A 19,860-nucleotide genomic window follows, 5' to 3' on the forward strand; every position below is an offset into this window, starting at 1 on the left:
TAAAAGCAACAGCTCGAAAAGATTAAGAAACAAGAGAAAGTAAAAGAGAGATCGTAAGTTCTCGAGTTGTGGAGGTGTGTACGATCGATCCAGAAAACGTGTTTTTGAGGGGATCTCCCCAGTTTTCGGGAATAGCCACCGATCTTTCCAGGTCGCTTTCGTTCCGTGTGTCTTGTGTGGATATTGAGGAATTTAGTTCGTTTGGTGGTAGTAAAATTTCGCGTACGACGAAAGGTGCATTACCGGGTTCAAACGAGTCACCGATAGTTCGTGAGGGCTGGTGCGTACGTGACACGTGCGAAGATCCGTGATCTCATCTGCTGGCCGGGGTTTAAGCCGGAGCATAGGTAAGTTATTCAACCGTCGGTGCTGATGCAACAGGTGACCTGAATCTGAGGATGATGTGTGTGTTTTTTTTCTTGTTTTGAACGGTCATTTTTGAAGACATTTCTAAACGCGACGGATCGTGTGACCAACTTAGCTGTCGAGACTGTCTCCAACGAATAGCTTAGTTCACAAGCAACGTTCAGTGTACGATAAATTCCTGATTGTCCCTATTGAAGGGTTTCCACTGCACTGTCGACAGATAGTGAGTTACATGTTAAAGCACCAAGGTCTGGAAAGGTCCTCGACCCAGCTAGGGTGCGTTCGGTTTCCTACAATATCTCGATGCGAACGGAAAATGCAACAGTCATGAAGCAATGGCAATGTTTCGCAAGCGGGAGGCAGCTGTAAAAAAGCAAGGGCAATTTCCTCCGCTCCTACCGGATGAAGGCGATTGCAAGCGAGACGCCTTAAGTAGAACGGACTCATATTTGTACGATAAGATACGCCGCGTTATCGAAGGCTGCTCAATGAACGTAGGAGGTTGAACCAAAGTGGCGGTCATCGGGTATCTTGATTCTTACGAACCGCTACAATATGTGCCTAGATTTCCATCGTGGTTTCGTGTTTATTCTGTTTGGCGGTTGTTGATGCTGTGTTATGTAAAGTAATACCGCAATGTGAAAGGAACTCGTTTAGTTTGTGTCACTTGTATTTTTTTAATTGTCTGATGAAGGACACTGTTGACAGCGAGATGGTTGTAAGCGATCGCGAATGTTTTAACCACGTAATCCCTACGTTTTGAAGCACTGATCGTAGCCACATGTATACCACTAGGGTATTTTTGCATTTTTGAGCCTGAACTGCGAAAGCCATCGAAAACGAACAAATTTTACTACGTTTTTCTTATGATTTTATTTATTGCTTGACCTTTTTCTGTTGATGGCCTCCTAGTATTTTATGACATTTGAGTTTTAAACATCTGCATTTTGCTAATCTGCCAAAGCAATCAATCAATATTTCATCCGAGATCGTTTATCCCCTTCCAACCATGACTTTTCATAACAAACCACACCCAATCGTTTCACTTTTGAATGGAGAAAATATTTTGGTAAACCAACCTACGCAAAGACGCTGTTCGTTTTGAACAATCCCAGCCCGAGACGACAACCTGCCTTTGCTAGAGCGTAACATACAAATTTGTTTTTCTTTTTCGAAATTACAGCAACCCCGTGAAGGGGATTATTTTACGACACAAAAACCCGCTCTTCCGAATGACAGAACCGGTATTCCTACGACTCGAATCAAAACAAACGTTCATCGGTATTGGGAAAGTTGTGGTGCGTCTAATGGGAAGATTGTGTTTTGCGCTTTTGTTATGATATTTTGATGTTTGTTGTCTTCTTCGATGTTTCGACTACAGTATTCCAATTATATGTACTCTAGGTATTTCAAAGAATTTAAACCATCAAAGTTTCACTAAAATGAAATGATGTTAGCCACCGATTAACAATCATCTTTGACTAACGCATCAAGATTCTTGCACAGCCTCCCGATCGGTCAAACGATCGTAAAGTCGCGTTTGCATCGCGGAAACGAATCAAATAAAAACCCAAACGACCTTTATAAGTTGAAACCTTTTTGACCCTGAATAAGTGAGCACGGAATTTCGAGTAGCTTTGACTATCATGGGATGCCGAAAATCAAATAAAAGTAGCATAAACCTGCTAGGCAAGACTGGTCTGCTCAAGTCGGGTACTTCATGAACAATCCGAAGTATGCTGGAAGTTTTGCGTCAAGTGGCCGGATGGTGTTATGGGAAGCCTGCTAATGGAACAAGTCACCTTTTCGACTGGGAATTTTTTCCCCTCTTCTTAAAGAATCATATTTATATCTGAAGTGTTCCGAGACACGATGATACATTAAATCATCTAAAGTATGCCCAAGCTTAGAGATAGATACGTACTATTGTGGCTAGTAGTAATGCGGTTTTGCATCTACTTATTAACAATCCGCGCGTGATCCTCCATCGAGATCGAGGGATAATCCAGAATGTTTTCCCAAGATCACGTAACGCAAAACCAGAATTAATGTCCGGGTAAGTTCCGAGGACAAGATACGTTTATCTTGGTTTATACTTTTAATGTTTTTCGGAGCATGATAGGGAAAGGGTCTTTTTAGAACTTTAGAGACATTTTTGCCTCGACAATTAATTTATAGCACGAGATAATTTTTTTAATTTGGAAAAAATTCTGTAAGTGTAAAAGAATTGGAGTAAAATTAAATCTAGTACATCGTGTATTGATTGGTATGCATGAGGATCATCGCTATGCCAGTATGTGTATGTTTGTAAAATTTGTAAAACAATTGAATCAAAATTATGATTTGCAAAACAAAGAAGGAAAGGGATAAAACATCCCAATCAATGAGAAATTTGCACATGAGAGACTCAAAATGATGACTTCTATGCCGTGCTACAACAAACCAACATGATTCTTATCTACAACTAGAATCATTTAGTCGTTGCTAATCATACCTAGGATGAAAGAAGTGAATGAATGAATTCGAATTCCCCATGCATACTGAATTCAAAGGGATTGCGAAGCTACATAAGATCTTCCCATCCATTTGGAAAATATATTTCCAAAACAGCAAGATCCGAAGCGATGATTAATTTTGTATGCACGCTCGGCGTCTGAGAGGCATCTCTTTCATTCCGTTCGAACTATCCCGTAGTCCGGTTGATGACGCCTCGCCGATTTCCATGAACAATTTGTTTCCAATTTCCCACCACCTTTTCCGATGCTTCGACGAGGCGTTCGGGAGAGAGCGTAAACAAACACCGGTAAAATCCGCGATTCCAGTAGCTCGTACCGCGTGACCACCTGGGATCAATCTCCTGACGGGCGCATTGTTTGCTTATGACAAGACGCGCTGTATCGTGGTGCGTTTGCTTTCAATGCGTTCCGTTTTCTTTCGTCAACCTCCTACCCGGCTTGTCCGGTGAGCAAAACGGATGCTGAGAATTGCTACTGACCGCGACCAGCCTCACGGACCGGGGCTAGGTTTCACCGCTGCTACGTGCTACGAAAACGATTTCCATCCGGGAATGCGTTCTGGAACGATTTCGGTGAAAATCGGCGCAAAAGGGTAGTTCAATTTTCCGGGCGAATGCGTGCAGTAATGGGTATTTCAACGAACACTTTGCGCGTTACCGTCCGACTCACACTTCTGAGCGACAAATTTCGCAAGAAATCGTCAGAAAGCACTTGCCAAATGTTTAGCTTCGCTTGATCTCGCACCAGCTTCCTTTCTAATTGTTGACGGAAACGGAAGCATTCGCAAACATACGACCGACAACCGATTTGCCAAAGGGCAACGAAACGAGGAACAAGAAACCTAGTTGTATCTAGGAAGGAAGGTTTACTTCTTGCTTCCATCGATGCCAACGTCGATCGCACATCCAAGGACACTGTTTTGGGGCTTCGGTTGGATTGCGTTTTATCTGTTGCTCAGATGGCAACGGTCTCGCTGGCGCCAATATCATTATCGTCAATGGCGATGCAACGAAATTTGAAGTTGGCCACGGGTTCGGCAGCATCAATACGCGGCGGACAGCGTGCGCAGGGTTTTAATTAACGATTTGATTAAATTGTTCATAGGAGCTGCTGTTCGGGAACAAATGGCTTGATGATAATGGGATTTTTGTTTTGTTTATCTCATTTCAAACGATTTTGTTTTTTCTAATATTAATTTTCTAATAATAATTGTAACCATTACAATTCGTTTTGCATGACTGCGTCAAACAATAAATCGCAGTATGGATCAATGTAAAATTTTTGTAATACAATTTACAAATTACACGCTTCTTTCTGCACTTGTTTTCCCACAGTGGTTTTGTGCTGTTGTTAAATTTAATACAGGATAATATTCAGCTTAAAAGTGTTTCCACTTGTTAAGGATGTATTGAGTTCACTGTTTAAATTGTCGTTTAAGATAGTGTATTTTTATCTTTCCAAAAAGGTTAATGCTTAGCTGAAAAGTATTTGCCCTTTTAAACGTAAACCTAAACATCCAAATTGGTGTTTAATTTGAAACATATTGTAATTACAAGTTAAGTTAACACTGTCTGTTTTTCGAACGAGTGTACGATCAGCCTGCACAAAGTTGGAACACAAACAAACAAATAAAATTGGGTAGATCACATCGCAACAGATGTCCATAGATTTTCCCAGTTCCAAACCGGTTAGTATTTGATCGCACCACCACCACTTTTCGATGGCACTAATTCATCAAAGTGGATAAATATTTGATCACCGTGCGCTACCACCGGAAGAAATATTTCTTACTCCACCGTGAATCAGAATCTGGGCAGGCAAGAAAAGAAAACAAAAACACACGTACTCAGTGGGCGAGCAATTCGGTTTTGATGGTTAGCAACCACGAAGGACTAAACGTCTTCTGGATTCTTTTCCACTGCTACAGACGACACTCCTAATCGGGGTCATTAGTTACGGGCGGGACGGGCGCAAACTTTGTGAAAGCGTCCGCGATCGGAGCTGCCCTAGTGTAATTTATTGTCGGCTCATTTTCTTCTCGGTTTCTATTGGTTTATTTGCAGGTAACCGGAATAGCACCGCAGCGAACCCCCAAAATCCGGGCAAGACCATAAACGAGAACGCACCGGTGTGAGTGCCAGTTCCATAATTTTCCGATCAGCCCAGACCGGGGTGCGAACCGCAAATTCCCAGGAACAGGTTTTCCCTGCTTGGTGTCCTGTGTGAGCGTGTGTGAAGGTGGAACCAGAACCAGATCGTCGTTGCACGCCTTCCAGCGGGGGTTTGCCTGTCGGATACAATGATCCTCCCAGCGTCAGTCCGGAGGTAAGACTCCTGCGGCATTGAAGCGTCTGCAAAGCGGGGTCCGTTCGGGTTCGAGTTCCGGTATAGATTACAGCGTCAGTTCGCCCGGTTCCGCCACGATGTACGCACGCATCTTCGTGTCACTGTTGGTGCTGTTCGGGGTGCGGTACAGTGCCTGCAACAGTCTGCCGTGTGACTTCATCGACTCGGTGAACATTACCGACGGCGAGCGGCTACCGAACGGGGACATCCGGCACGGCGGGGTTGTGTACAACAGCACCTACTATCGCACGATCGACTACGACTATGAGGACTTTTCGACGAAAACGTTCGTCAAGGAGTACATCCGGGGGTGTCTGTGTGCCGTGCGCATCTGCGTGCGGCTGTGCTGCCGGCAGAACGAGTTCCTGAATCGAAGCTGCACACCCTCGGCGGACTACCTGCCGGTGAAGGCCAACCTCAGCCAGTCGGAGGCGATCGACCTGCGCCAGAACGAGCGGTTCGGTTTCCTGTACGGGAAGCCGTGCCCGCAGGTGTACGAACTGCTGCCGAACGAGAGTCCCGCCGACGAATGGGTGGTAGCAAGGGTAAGTAGTAGTAGCTGAGTAAACAGATCTTGCTAGTAGCTCCGTTATAGTGGACTTCGGAAGTGTAATTAAAAACTAGACATTCGCTTTCCTGTTAATCGTTTTATTTTATGTGCAACAAGAGAAACCTCTACTTAATCTGGCACGTTATTTTTCGTTTAATGTTGTCCATTAAATTATGTCACCCTCTTCATTTTGTACGTCATCAATAGCTAACTTAAAGTTATGAAAACCGAACTAAATCAGACCCTTTACATCTTATCGTAGAATCGTCGAAAAAGAGAATTTCGAAGGAAAACATGGTTTTCCCCATAATCTATCAAACACTTCTCCACCAAATTATTGCCCCAAAAATCTACGGCTATGTCATCCCTTTCGATGGAAGCTGGTTTTATTCTAAAGGTTTAAATTGAAATTAATTTTGTCTTCCCGTCGAAGTGGAAATCCCGGTTTGTCCCGAGCGAACACTTGAGGAGGCGTTTCTCAATTGGTGTCATATCTTAAAATTACGGGAGATGGGTTTGGAATTCCCAGCCACACATTCTAATGTTGGTTGCTAGCAGGCCGTGAATTTCATGGATTCGGTATTTTTGATATGGTTTCCAATGAATCATTGCAATGTAAAGCAATTTAACATAATTTCTAACGTGTCATGAGGAACTTTGATCAAATTCAAATATTTTATTCTCTTCGTTATATTTGGCCTGACTAACCTACCGAACCACAAACTAAGTGAAAATTTAGTTAAGTTTTGTCTCAAACCAGGAACTGGATATCCGAACTTTACACCATTGTTGATTAGATTGTCAGACATGGCATCAGTTAGACGGTTGCCGATTTTGAAAGCCGATAGGAAGATAGATTAATGGGCGATAATTACAACCGAAGCATCACATATCTGCTAGTCCCTCGACTATTGTTCCTGCTGTAGGAAGCTCATGATTGATGAGGTTTTATCTGATTGCTAACATTCACACCCCGCGGTTTGGGCACATCAGCACTACTGTGGTGAATAAAATTTGGAAAATGAATAAATAAAAACATGTTAAACATTATCCCTAACGATTTCCTTGACAGATGGATGGAGATTATTCGCTTCATGTCAGTGCCATAATATTTCGTTGTAATCATAATTACGAAGATATCTTTCCGATTCCTGGTGGTGGCCTTGAGGCGTCCCATGCTAAGCTAGTATCGGCAGTTAAAGTTGATGTTATCGCTCGGTTTGTCATTAGTTACTTGTCTCTTCTTCGGTTGCCCGGTTAACTGAGGATGAATGGAGTTCTTTTAACACCCTCTGTATGCAATGCACGCGTCAAGGGCTATGTGCGTTTGCATTGGTGAGTTGCAACAAGTGGCGTGATTAGCCTCTTCGCTGCACTTATGATAGTTTTTCCCCCCCCTATCGATCGTTGAAGTGCATTTACTTCTTCAATTAACACCCAAAGCAAGGCCAATCGAGAAACGTTGTCTGCAGAGATGTGCAATACTTGGTATTGCTTAAAAAAAGAGAAACATTCTTCTTTTGGTTTAGTTTAGTTCCTTCTGTTAAAATTATATGATCACGAAAACGAACAGCACCTTTTTTTTGAGATTTTCGCATACAAACCTCAAGAAGTCGAATTGTTCTGCCAACGACCTCACAAGGGGATCAATAAATCGCGAAGAAGCAACGCGCTTGGTGCTTTTTTGCACATTCTATTCACGTCAAATTCTCGACCACGTGACAAATAAAAAACAGCGTCTACTTGAACAGACAAAGATGGTATGAACACTCGTCAAGATGATCTTTGATCGCGCGTGTCTCGCGATGCTTACCATGTGATGTGATGAGTAACATGGCGTATTCTCAAGACGATTGAACAATCAGGCGTGTGACGTAAATTCGCATAACTAACACAAGACTAGAAAAAAAAGGAAAACTATTTTGGTGTTCCAGTGTGGTAGAGTTATTATGTGAAGAATAAAAGCATAAATAAAAAGAGTGACGGTGTGATATACATGGACACCTCTATGTGTTAGAGAGAAAACACTTTCGAAGCGTGTGGGATCGTTTGCGAGTTTGATTGGCCGTTTTTTTATTCGCAAAATTTGTGTTGAAAAATTTGCCCATGTTCATGTCTTCGGTCGTCTATCATCATGTGACAACTGCAATGTTCTATTGCGTGGTCGGCAAAGCCATCGTCTACCAGATGTTCGCAACCACTTGATTAAACATTGACACTTCCCAAAACGTTCCCAACTGACCGAAACCGAATCTCTGTTCCGTTCCAGAATGGCAGCATTATTGTGGCGGAGGAAATGCTTCTCAGCCGGAACCAGTACTGCCTGGCGCAACGGGGCAACACCGACTACGTCAGCGGGATGGTTTGCTTCGACACGCAGGAGGACTTCAAGTACGATCTATACCCTGTCGGTAAGTATAGTACCGGGGCGTCGTAATACGCCTAATCACCACCAATTCCATGGGAGTGGGAAGGTCAGCAGTGTGTCAATACTGGCATGCTGGGTTAGTCGTTTTATGGCTCCCGAAGCTAATGTCAAGAGTCATGGTATGAATCGGCAAACGAAATTGCGTAACACGCGTTGATTACCGGGACTCTATATTGCAACCGATTATATGATAACGACGCTGGAAGCGGGCTGTCCTAAAGCTTCTCACCCGACAGACAACAAACGGTTGTCCATACTGTTTGCGCCGTTTCGCAAATCTGTTTAGGTTATTGTCAATATTGTCGCGATAGTCTAATTACTTCCGACGCTGATAATTTTTGCCCTGCCCACACACACACACACTCGATCAGCGACGACGGTAACCGTGCCTTCAATTCTGGCTTATAGCCCAATAAAGGTGGTCTGTTTTTTCCCTCCCGGCCCGATTAACGTCCACACCTTGGAAGACGACTTCGGCAATGGTTCCAGCCAGATCTAAACCATCGGAAGGAGGTGTACATACCTAGTCTGGGCTTGCGTATCGATCCGTCGTCTACCGAAATTGACATTGGGTTTCTCCCCCGACGAAATTGTCGATCATCGTGAAGGGCGGTTGAGTGCGCCGTGACGTTGTGCTAATTTGATGTAGTTCGTGTTAAAAGCTTCGGTACGGTTGTTGGCAAACATTCCGGTTTTTGGGATTTTGGGATGGTATTCTTTTGCGTTATGAAAGCCACCATTGCCCGTGCATTGCTGTTTAGGTGCGGCGATGTGGAGATATTTAACTTGTTTGAAAATGGGGTGATGAATAAAAAGTATAAGCAAGTTTAATAATTTTAAAATAGTTTTGCTTTGTGCAATGTTATGCTGACAGTAGAATTAAACAGACTTCTCGTCGTACTCAAGGGAACCAACGTGAAATAAATCAGATCAATTAACATAATATAACATATTTTTATTTTGTAGTTCATGTATATTCCAAACAGGATACTAATGAACTTTTTTCATATTTTTGGTTCCTCTTTGCTCTCACGAAATCAAAAAAAGCAATGAGTATCATAGGATATTGTACAAAATTTAACGAAAAATACCTATTGGCCAAGTCACGTTTAATAAAGCGTAATCCATTTTTCTAATCTTAGTGGTGAATTTTGGTGTTGTTTTGTGTGTTCAGTTTTTTCTTTAATGCATTCATTGTTTACTCCTTACCTTTACAACCAACATGCTCCCGGGTATGTCACTCATTTTTTGTGGAAATTGATGAATTTTAGTGTATAATTTCTGTAGGTTTTTTGTTCTGTAAGTCGTAGACCATTGATAACATTTTCAAAACTACATACCTTTTTACTGCATTGTTTTACTTTTCGTACAATTTTCTTTTCGACCGTCGTTGAAACCATTCATGGGTGGGAACTTAATTTCGACCGAAGACATTAGGATTAAAAAGCATAGCCCACAGAGCTAATTAATACTTGCCTGTTAAAAGCATCCAAGCACATTGTTGCATAGGAACTTTTCAAGGCGAGGCTTGCAGTGGTTATAAAAATAGCAAGTTCTTTTCCTGGAACTGTCAGCCCTTTCCAGGAACGTGCGGATTGGTTTACTCGTGGTTGACGAGTGAAAATAAAACTGCGCCACATCACAGTCGATAACAGGCAAACAGGGGTATTTGCTTAACGTGGCCGCTAACATATCTGCACCCTGCGTGTGTGTGTGTGTGTTTTTTCCTTTAAAATTCACGCTATGAGTTGTCCCGCAAAAGGGCCGCTTGACATGTTTACGTTTATCTGCCTTTTTCTTGTGTCCCGTGGGTGACGCCTCTTCCTCTGGTGAAGGGTTGGGAAGGCAACCGGGTTTTAGCATATACCGAGCTAGTGCAGTCAACACCGATAGCGTAGTGTAGCCGTGCCGGGAGCATATGCTACCGAATCGTTCCTTCCTTACCCCCCCAGAGAGAGGAGAAAAGAGGACGGATCGTAATTGCTATCATCGTGCGCGGACGGATGGCCACGGTGATACGGGATCGCTTGGGTGATGAACTCCCAACTGGTGGTCGCTTCTGTTGGAATCTATTGTATTACATTATATTTGCTCAGCGAACTCGTTTGGCGGTGAATTCGGCACCCCCAGCTTTCGTGCAATTAAAACATAAGCTCTTGTTTCACAAGTTGTGGCAGCAGGGAAGGGAGACCCCAGCGGACACAGAAATGAGAGGGGAGCTATGGAATTCAGATGACCCACCTAGATTATTCGCTAGCAATAAACAATAATTAAACTAAAAATAGTCCATAGTCCTGAGAGTGATTAATTAGTCGCCACAGTACGAATTCCCATTTGGAGAACGAACATCCCAACGGCGACCTAAGGCATCATATTTGTTTTATCCACTCCATCCGGAGGATGGCCACCACTGGTTGATAGTTGAACACCAGAATCACAGATGGTGCCGAACATGTCAGTTTGGATTCCCATGGCGTGCGTCCGCACCGGGTGTCGCTTATCAATGTTGACATTTCGGAAACGACTGGAGCTAATCTTGCTAATGTGTTTACTGATAGCTGGTGTAATGCCGACTGACGATTATTTTTTATGGTGACGAAATCTTGTCATCCGAAAAAAAAACAAACCATCTCTCAGTAGGTGATGTTTTGAAGTGTAGATGGGACATCGAACTCCATCGGGAAGCTTGGGTTATTGAATGATCCTAATTACAATCCAGCTTATTATGTCTGCACCCTGATTAACGTCTGATCTAAATTTCTCGCCCGTTTTAGGTATGCTTCTTTCCGTGCCCTTCCTGCTGATGACGTTCTTCGTGTACGCCTGCATTCCGGAACTACGGAACATGCACGGCAAGTCCCTGATGTGCTACGTGCTGGGCCTAAGCGTCGGCTACACCGTGCTCTCGATGGTACAACTGCGACTGTTTCCCGGCTCGAGCACATCCTGTCTGATATCGGGCTACATCGTGTACTTCTCGTTCATGGTTAGCTTCTTCTGGTTGAACGTGATGTCCTTCGATATCTACTGGACGTTTAAGTAAGCCGTGGAACCTGTGGCATCCCATGATCTGGCTGATCGCAAACTAATGGTGTTCATCCATCTCCCACAGAGGCGTCAAGGGGGTTCGCAGTACGGAGACGAAGAAATTTCTGTTCTACTCGCTCTACGCCTGGGGTGTGCCGGTCCTGCTGACGGCAACCGTGGTCACGGCGGATAACACCGACATTTTGCCCGTGTACCTTCGACCCCAGTTTGGTACCACCAGGTGTCTGTTCATCGGTAAGTGACCGGGGTAGCCTATCGAACGATGTGTCGGTTTTACATGGATTTTTTTTCTGCAACTTCACAGAAAACAAACTCATCGAATTCCTGTACCTGTACTTGCCGCTGCTTATTCTGGTGTTCATGAACGTGGTGTTCTTCGTCGTCACTGCCCTCCGGATCTACAAGATACAGTGCGAGACTTCGATGGTGCGTCGTGGGGACTCGAAACGTCACGCCAAGCTTGACAATGACCGTGATAGGTTGGTTTTTTTTTTGAGAAATCGACTTAACCGGATGATGCTTGCGAAGTAATCTTCTACTTAACGCTAGCTGACAAACGCTTCCTTGAATCTGGACCTGGCACTGGCAAACTGTTATAACCATAGCAACGTAAAATGTTTTGTAACTGCAACATGGATTTCCTTAACCATTTCACCACCCCGGAAACACCCCGGAGTGGTCAATTATTACATCTGCTATGCTGCTTTTGGTTTTGCCTGCTTCACAAAGCAAACCATGCGATTAGTTTGTAAACGTCTTGGATGGATGTTAAGTATTTCCGAGAAGGGTCGTTTAGTTTTTTCGTTGGTTCTGTTAGTTCTGTTAGGGCTTGCTCTGAGCAATGAATGGTTATTTCACCAGGTTATTGTTTTGCAATTCTCAGTTAATCATATGAACTTCGTAGTTTGGTACAGATTAAGTCATTTTGTGAAGTAGAACCGTTAATAATAACGATAACGTTAAACGGGATTAAATTAGTAACACATCAGCGTGTCATTAACATAATGAATAGCTTTAAGTAATCTTTGCTATTGAGATACTCACACCACTGGACGCTCTCGTTGTAGATTCGGACTGTACCTGCGCTTGTTCATCGTAATGGGGGTCACCTGGTCGCTGGAAATCATATCCTGGGCCGTCGACAACAATGCCTGGATCTTCTACGTGTCGGATGTCTGCAACTGCATTCAGGGTTTTCTCATATTCTCCCTGTTTGTGCTGAAGCAGAAAATCAAGCGGCTCATTTACAAAAAGTAAGTACCGCCCACGGTGTCGGACCACGGAGGACTACCGCAGGGTTAGCTGTGATCGCAAGGACTGACTTTATGTTGCTTGTATGTGGGTTTCCGTATGTATGTGTGTGAGTATGTGTCGTTTGTATGTGGCTAGTATATGAATGTCGGTATATAAATACGTTCCAGAACTGTCCCTGCTACTCTACCCCCGGTGGGTCAATATTGTTCTCGATCGGTCCATCTAACCGTTCATATATATCTCTCTCTTTATCTCTTTTCGAATGTATCTGTGAATGTTTCGTGAACTGCCATAGCAAAGTGGATCCCAGCACTACGTGAGGCGGTTATTCTGTCCGTGCGTGCTGTTGATGCTTTCTTGTGATATTGTCCCATTGTGTTCCGTCGCATTGCGTGCACCAAAATGTCGTCCCGACGTGTGTGAAGATGTTGCGCGAGAGGTAAACCAAACTGCGTCGTTTGGTATGAATTTGGTTCCGGTTTCCTAATGTGGTGTGGTCACATGGCTTGGCTGACGGCCTTGAAGGTTAACGCTGGGTTACTGGTTGGTTGTATGGAATGTTCTTAACCGGTTGACGCACAATCTAATCACAAATAATCTAAAGTTAATTCGAGCACAAAATGATCTTATAATCCCTCCCGTTTGGTGTGGAATAACAAAAGAGCGCATGTCCAAAGGTGTCTGGTGGAACTGTAATCTACCCCCCAACCCCCCCTTTTAACAAATTGATCAGATGTAGTCTGCCCTATCGACTATCCGTACTCATTTTCATACTTTTGCCAGGTGAATTTTAACGACGTATTTCTTCTCCCTAGATTCGGTATTCGCGAGACCCGCCAGGAGCAAACGATGTCCACGTGCAGCACTCGAACCACGGGCACCATGGTGTCCTCGTACAACAGTTCCAGAACGGAGAAGCCGCTGGTCTCCCAGTCCACCGTAGATTCCTACTGTACCGCATCGCAACGGGTGTAGAAGTAGATGCGCGCAGGCCTACCGAACTCAAACCGAAAGAGAAACAAAATCTCACCTCGCCTTACCGCTTCCAAACGTTTCCACTGGCCGTACGCCGACGGACGGCGGACAACACTGTGCCAAGACATTCAAGCGATGACGAGGATGCAAACATGCCAACCAAAGAACCTTAATTCTACGCACCCGAAGAAGATTCTTTTATCCGCCGCAAGTTACCTGGAGTTAGGACGGGACGATCGGAAACGACCGTTGTGTGCCTGTGGCGTACAGTTGCGGAAGGAAACGAGAAGAGAACAGTATTTTTGACGGTCGTCGTGGAACGTTATCATGAATCTACCTCACGGCATTTTTGCTAGGTGTGCTAAAGTAAACTCGCTTCCGTCAACATTCATCTTGAGACATTTATGACTAAGCTTACCGCGGACGGTATCGCCGTAATGGTGAGATGCAAATATTTTATGAGCAAAATATAGTTAAACAACTATACGTAATGAGATGAGAAACATAAATGACACCGTTGCATAAATGCAAACATCTATTTAGTATTGATAGTATAGCTTCGAAGTATCCTTTTGACCGAAGATGGTTGCGTTCATACTGATATTGTAGGTTTGAAATTCTTACAAGAAATGTTCAAATGGATTTGAGGACTGACAAAATTACACTTTTGCAGTCCTGTGACGTGTATCGTAAAAGGAAGGCCCTATGTGTTAAAAGAACCCTCGTACAAATATATAACTCTTCGTTCGTATAACACGTTCAATGTACAAATGTGAAACGGAGCTAAGCATTTTCTTCCAACATTGAGAAACATTTTTTTTTAATTTTAAATAGAGTTTTTGTGCAAAGACTGATAAATAGAAGCTAGACTGATCCTTTAGCCATACACTTGTTGTTATGAAAATGATACAGGCCATGTTAATGGAATTTAAACAACTTAACAATCGATTCAACTTGCGACAACAGTACACGGTTTTACGCTATTCAATTTAGACGAAATAATCAGTGGATCGAGGCATCTACTTACTACCATGACGTATTGTAAAATATATTCAGTGTCATGGATCGATTAGTCTAAGGTTTTCAAACTTAAAATTAAAAACACACGATTGGTTGGATTTAATTTATTACTTAAGAAAACACGTACAAATATTACGCATCATTTCAAGGGTCCAATGTGTTTTCTACTATATTTAATCTGCATTTAATTTAATAGTGCATTAACTATTAGGCGCTAGTTTTTTATTACCTCTTTTACTGATTATCACTGTTATTGCTGTGAGTAAAAAAAAACTCTCAAGAATCGATTTTTTACTAGTTTACGCTCGCAATTTGCAATTTGTAATGCTAGTTAGTAGTTTAAATCATATTACATAGTCACGGCTTTCGCGTAGGGTGATTGCATGGTGTTTGTTGCTAAAACAAAGCACTGGAAACATAGAGCACCCTGGAAGATGATTTATAGCTCGCGGGAGCAGCATCCACACTGCCGGGTTGAAAGGGTTGTTTATTTATTTGTAAGAAGAGAGAAACAAAAAACATCACAACTACCCGCTTTGTGCCGTAACATAAACAATCGATGAAGCAACACGCGCTTCGGGCGGAAGTGTGCAGGCCGAAAGGAGATAGCAAACTGGGGATGGGTTTGGGGTTTTCTCCCACCGATCTTTGGTTCAAAGTATTGCTATTTAATTAGATTTCAAGATGTACCACAACCGAAGTGCTTGGTCAGTTCATTTCGGTAGTTTTTTTTTAATGTTTCGTTGAGCGATCGTAAAGCGGGGGAGTTTTTATTTATTTCAATCGGTCTTTTGTTGCTCTTAATGATCCCCCACCCACCCGGGCACGGTGGTCCTTTGGCGGGACGAACCTTAATTGCCGGTTGCTGATTGCCGATGGGCGAGGACGACACATAAAACGTGCAACGATGAATCATTCGCACTCCCAACCCCCCTCTCCCCTTTGTCCCCGTCAAACCGATCCCGCAGGAAACCCTTTGTGCCGGAAACGCTACAGTCTTTCGTGACATCATCCGATTATGGTTGAAGGATACAACTGAAGATAGAGAAACAAACAAAAAAGCATACGTAAGCTTTCACAAAACAATGAGCCTTCATCAAGAAGAGGGGTCGTGCGGATTTGAGTAAGGGAGGGTGTGAAAAAAACGATAAGAATTCCGACGAAATTGAAATATCCGACCGGCGCGAGGGCAAAGGGAAAGCGCGTGAACCGTGGCAACGTGGCGCGTCATCTTTCGTGCGCGCGAGCTGGTGGTAACAGCCGTTGCGATAGAGTGGCCGAAGGAGTGCGACGCGATATTGGCACGTTTGGGGAGTTGAAAATAGCATCATCACGAGCTTGGCGGGCAGTATGCGCTTGACCGTGGTCACGAGCTGTTCATCAGCCTAGGCAGTGCCTTGTTTAGTTTAGTGCCACTCACAACTCCGTGAGTCCGTGTGAGCTGATATCTAGCTGTCGGGGGGTCTGCAGATATACTAGCAGTAGTAGGCCATACTTCTCGCCGACGATACGATCGCAGTAGCCGGTTGCTACAACTGGGTGTGGCATTGCAGTGTTAGCCGAGCACTCAGGATATTCGACCCGGTTGGAAAACCAATGATCCTGGGAGATCTTCCAGTGATCCCGAGTATTACCTAGCACAGTTTACCAGGGTATAGTGAGTGAGTTAGTTGCGTTTACTGTGGAATTAAGGTTGTGGAACCCCCCATTAATCACGAGCAATCAGACTTGTGTCAACACTATCAGACGAAGTGTGAAGATGACGAAAGTCACTTCTTATCAACGGGTCATGATAAGACAAGGATCGCGCTGGTGTTTGTGGCAGCGTCTTTGGCTGTGCGTGATGGTAGCACTGTGTTGCGGCACCGGTGAGCTCTCGTTCGGTATCAGTGACGTCAGGGGAGCCTTGTTATGTCCACCGGAAGAATCGGTTAACATCACCGATGGGACGGTGCAAGACGATGGATCCAGAGTGCATGATGGAGTACGATACGGTTCAGATCAACTATACTACAGCGGTAGTGATGTATTCGGGTGCGTGTGCCTAGTTCGTCAGTGTATTTTAATTTTTTGTGAAGATCAAAAAACGTACCCCTCCGGAACGAAATGTCCGGTAGAGGAACTCAATGTGAATGTTTCCACAGGAGCGTCATTCCAGATGGTAGACGTATTGAATGACCCGCAGTATCACTTTTTCTTCATGAAACCTGATTGTGATATTTCGGAGATTTTGGGATTGCCACCGCACGAATACGTCCTTCAATCGGTATAATGTCATAGCGTAGTGTAGCCGGTGGGCAGGGATCGACTGATTGTTTCTATTTTGATCCATTAGGATGGCAGCATAGCGTACGGATTGGAGATATTCAACTATCGCCAGTTCGGCCTGATGCAAGACAACGCAACCGGAGATACATGGGCAGCAAACTGCCAAACGGAGGATGTGCTGGCCCACCATAAGTGGTACGCGATCGGTGAGTAGTACGATGCTAACTTCCCTTCTAATAAACGCCTATTCGACTCGCAGCAGTATATAGAAGGGTTTCCTTTATAGAAAGTCCATCCGGTTCTCACTCCCAACCGGTTGGGGCATTAATGTGCAAACTCTCTACACACTTGAGCCACGTGCTTAGTGCATCTGTTCTGTTCCATGGAGCTGGTTGTGTAGATAAATGCATTTTTCCTCGTATGTTTATTGACTGAGTCAACATGAACTATCATTTCCTGATTTTATTACGTCTGATAGCTGCAACAAGGGGGGTCCGGATTGTGGATAAATACTAGTGCAGTGTAGTATTCAATGTGTTTGAAAATTGAAAAAGTAATTTAAACTTGTGCTATGATGTAGTGTATTTGATAAATAGAAAGTGAAAATATCTTTAACAATTTTAACATTAAAAATTAAACTTCTAGTGTACGAAGGATCAACCCTCATTTCTCTAAAATGTGTAAAGTACATTACAAACAAAATGTAAGAATATGAAAGGTACTTTTTTCCAGTTGCTTCAAATCGAAAGTATTATTAGTAAAATGAAGGCAAAACATCCTGTCTATACAGTTTTTAAGATTATAGTTTTAAATTCATATATATAAGAAACTTCCGTTATTGTCGAGAGGTATATAACATAAAAATATAGCTAGTAAAATCAGGTTATTTATGCCATTTTTGTACACACTTGGGCCTTCAATGCAATTCAAATTTCTGAGGAATTAACTGTATTGAATATGAAATGAGAAACACTATTCTAACGATCACATATTCTTGACGAATATCTCATGTGGTTTTCAAAATCTTTGCCAAAATCTTATGTTTTTAAGCACATTTACAACTTTTTAACACCATGAGTCATTTTGTTCGAAAGCATCCTATGCGTTTTTTGTCTACTTCGTTTGCACTAGTAGTGATGTACATTTCGTATTATATATTCCTAATAAACAACATTTTACGCCGAACGAGTTAAGCATAGCACCACCATGTTCTTTGATAAAATTATCGAAATTCCACTTGCGTTGTTTCCAGTTAAGAATGTTTTGCATATCTGTCTTTTTATCATTGACTTTCTCATTTTTTACTCTATACTCCAGACTATGCGCAAAGAAACTCGTTTCGTTTAGATGGTTTTACTTTTTTTTTATTGTTTTGTTTTTCATGTAGATTTCGCTTTTATCGAAAATTTCTACTTTTCAAATGCGTGAAAAATATATAACAATTTAGTTCCTAGAAAGGTTTGTGCTATTTTCACTAATCGGTGTGTGAAAATAATTTATCATAGTTTCGAATTGAGTTCCTAACGATGTTTACCGCCCCGTAATTCGATACTCACGTCTGCTCTTCACTTCTCACCCAGGCATCATCGTATCGTTGCCGTTCATGGTGGCCACCTTCGTGGTGTACGCGCTGCTCCCCGAGTTGCAGAACATCCCCGGCAAGTCCCTGATGTGCTACGTGGGGGCCTTGACCGTCGCATACCTGCTGCTGACGCTGATGCGCTTCAGGTTGTACGAGTACCGGTCCGGGTGGTGCATCGGCACCGCATACACCGTTTACTTCGCGCTGCTGGCTAGTTTCTTCTGGCTAAATGTGATGGCGTTCGACATCTTCTGGACGTTTGGTGGCAGCCGTGGACGGACGAGCGAGCGCCGGAAATTCCTGTACTACAGTCTGTACGCGTGGGGCGTTCCGTTGGCTCTGCTGGTGTTCGTGCTGCTAGTTGATCATACCGATTTTATACACCACGAATACCGCCCGAAGTTTGGCCTAGAGCGGTGCCTCTATAGTGGTAGGGTATCGCGTGTGGGAACGAAATTGACCAATTCCCTGGAGCGTATCCTTATCGTGTTCTAATATCCAATTGCAGAAGACCAACTCATCGGGTTCGTGTACATGTACCTTCCGATGGGGCTGCTAGTCGGGGCCAACGTGTTCTTCTTTGCCATGACCGCGTTTCGCATCTACCGCATGCAGCAGTCGACGGCAACGGCCCTCTCCGGGGACTCTAGGCGCCACACAAAGTACGAGAAGGACAGATATCGGTAAGAGGCGCCCATCCGTTGGTCTTGCGGGATTACCCGATGTGGCGATGTGGACCGGAAGCAGATAATAAGTGTCGCTCTTGCCGTCGTTAATGGCGAGTGTTTCTTTTCTTTGTTTCATTGTGGCTCAGGTTTAGCCTGTATTTGCGCCTGTTCGTCATCATGGGTGTGTCTTGGACTTTGGAGTTCGTCACCTGGAAACTCGAAAAACCCCGTGAAAACCAATCCACCGCCGCTCGAGTGATGTTCTATCTGACCGACATCTCCAACTGCTTGATCGGGATCTTCATATTCATTCTGTTCGTTTGGAAGCAGCGTGTGAAGGAGCTCCTGTTGAAGCGGTATGTCTGCACGCTCCGGTGATGGTTTTGCCGACCGCAGATGCTGCTCCCGTGCATGCCACGATCGCTTTTCCAACCCAGCCTCTTACTGGATGGTTGTCTTCCGTTTCAGGTTCGGTCGCCAACAGCCCGTCCCGCATCGTGACCATAACACCAACAACACTAGTATCACGTCGGACACAAAATCTAGTGCAGGGCATGACGTACCGCTAACGAAGGGGACTTACATGAATTGATGTGTTTTGACGGTAGGCTCTTAATGACGATCGTACATCGGTGCCGCTTCGCGTCCACGTACACGTAATGTAATGTTTGCGGTAGACCACGCAAGGAGCACGTCATTAGTGCAACTGCCCACCGGGGCGGCCATTGTCTCTGTAAAGATGGTTAGAAAAGAAGGTGCGGTTCCCGCAAACGCGGGAACGTGGCGAACTCCTACGTATTTTACGCGAACTTTTGGACCACCCTTGACAGGTGAACTTA

The 19,860-nt window shown here is 43.9% G+C and overlaps 1 protein-coding gene across 1 annotated transcript; it reads left to right on the forward strand.

The window, feature by feature from the left end:
- Window positions 1-5,305: 5,305 nt before the first annotated feature.
- LOC131294470 (G-protein coupled receptor Mth2-like) lies at window positions 5,306-19,613 on the forward strand. Its single transcript, XM_058322516.1, has 14 exons — window positions 5,306-5,773; window positions 8,048-8,189; window positions 10,981-11,245; window positions 11,319-11,488; window positions 11,559-11,733; window positions 12,322-12,507; window positions 13,324-13,447; window positions 16,429-16,537; window positions 16,648-16,769; window positions 16,839-16,977; window positions 18,352-18,783; window positions 18,862-19,036; window positions 19,168-19,377; window positions 19,490-19,613. Exons 1-14 carry the CDS (start codon window positions 5,306-5,308, stop codon window positions 19,611-19,613), a joined length of 2,841 nt encoding a protein of 946 aa, XP_058178499.1.
- Window positions 19,614-19,860: the final 247 nt, after the last annotated feature.

This window comes from Anopheles ziemanni, chromosome 2, assembly GCF_943734765.1.
Source record: "Anopheles ziemanni chromosome 2, idAnoZiCoDA_A2_x.2, whole genome shotgun sequence".
Taxonomy (NCBI): domain Eukaryota; kingdom Metazoa; phylum Arthropoda; class Insecta; order Diptera; family Culicidae; genus Anopheles; species Anopheles ziemanni.